At 45.9% G+C, this 1,290-nt stretch overlaps 1 protein-coding gene across 1 annotated transcript in view; it reads right to left on the reverse strand.

Moving 5' to 3' along the window:
• The window catches only part of LOC111959241 (AF4/FMR2 family member 3), a 24,133-nt gene extending 23,267 nt beyond the window's left edge, over positions 1–866 (reverse strand). Inside the window, exons 1-2 of the mRNA XM_070437625.1 lie at positions 860–866; positions 335–471 (exon numbers count right to left, since the gene is read on the reverse strand). Coding sequence (XP_070293726.1) covers positions 335–471; positions 860–866 — 144 coding nt within the window. The remainder of the gene's footprint in view (positions 1–334; positions 472–859) is intronic.
• Between the last annotated feature and the right edge of the window lie 424 nt (positions 867–1,290).

Here is a 1,290-nt window from a genome sequence, read left to right on the forward strand (position 1 = left end):
TCATGGCCTAGAAGTTGTATTAAGAGGCTTAAAGGGTATAAGAGCTAAATGGGTATATAGAGGCTAAAGGGTATAAGAGAAAGGTATAAGAGGCTAAAAGGATATAAGAGGCTAAAAGGGGTAAATAAGAGCTAAAGGTAAATAAGAGGCTAAATGGTATAAGAGGCTAAAGGTATAAGAGGCTAACCATGGTATAAGAGGCTAAAGGGTGCAGAGAAAAACTCTATACAAGAGAGAGATTGAGAAACTACCATGAAAAGACAGGCAGCTAACGAGAGATATGGTATAGAGACAGACAGACAGCAGTGTGACAGAAAGTGAGCGTGGGTACTACCTCCTTGGTGCAGCCAAGGGCCTGAGCGTCGGTGGTGTCCCAGGATCGGAGTGTGTTCTGGGCTTGGGCTAAGGAGCGCTGGCTACTGCTCTCCTCCTCCAAATTCACTGTAGGAGTCTGAGCCTGAAGAGCCTGAGCTGGAATGTCTCACCCTCCCACCATGGTGGTGTGTGTGCTGCTCCGACAGACTGTCAATCAACACACACACCAAGAGGGGTATCAGATTACACACACACCACACACACACAAACAAATACAAACAATATATGGCATTCCACTATGTAGGCCCTCTTCATTATACTCACTTCAGGTGTGCGTGTGTTTGCATAGTCGGTGTGTGTGTGTGTGTGTGGTGTGTGTGTGTGTCGTTGTGTGTGTGTGTGGTGTGTGTGTGTGTGGTGTGTGGTGTGTGTGTGTGTGTGTGTGTGTGTGTGTGTGTGTGTGGTGTGTGTGTGTGTGTGGCTGTGTTTTCAAGAGTGACCAGGAGAGAGAATCCTCCAGCTGTCACATTTCATACATCCTGACCTTTCATATTGCTTCCACACACACACACACACACACACACACAAACACACAACACACACACACACACACACACACACACACACACACACACACACACACACACACACACACACACACCACACACACACACACACACACACACCACACACACACCACACACACACACGTATGCAGTAGACACATCTAGTACCTGTTGTTACCAACCGCAGGGGGCTGACTGTTCAGGGCCCTAGTAGAGAGATGACCGAGAAGGAGGTCAAAGAGACTGGTGTCATTCATTATGTACAGCATGATACTTCATTTCACCAGTATTGTCGAGCAAAAAATAAACCTGCAGCAACAGAGTTTGAACATTTAGTCCATAATGTTGCTTGATCGATGTTAATGCTATTAGCCTGCCAAAATGAGATTATATACTGTTATACATAAGA

The sequence above is a fragment of the Salvelinus sp. IW2-2015 genome, linkage group LG36, assembly GCF_002910315.2.
Source record: "Salvelinus sp. IW2-2015 linkage group LG36, ASM291031v2, whole genome shotgun sequence".
Classification (NCBI taxonomy): Eukaryota; Metazoa; Chordata; class Actinopteri; order Salmoniformes; family Salmonidae; genus Salvelinus; species Salvelinus sp. IW2-2015.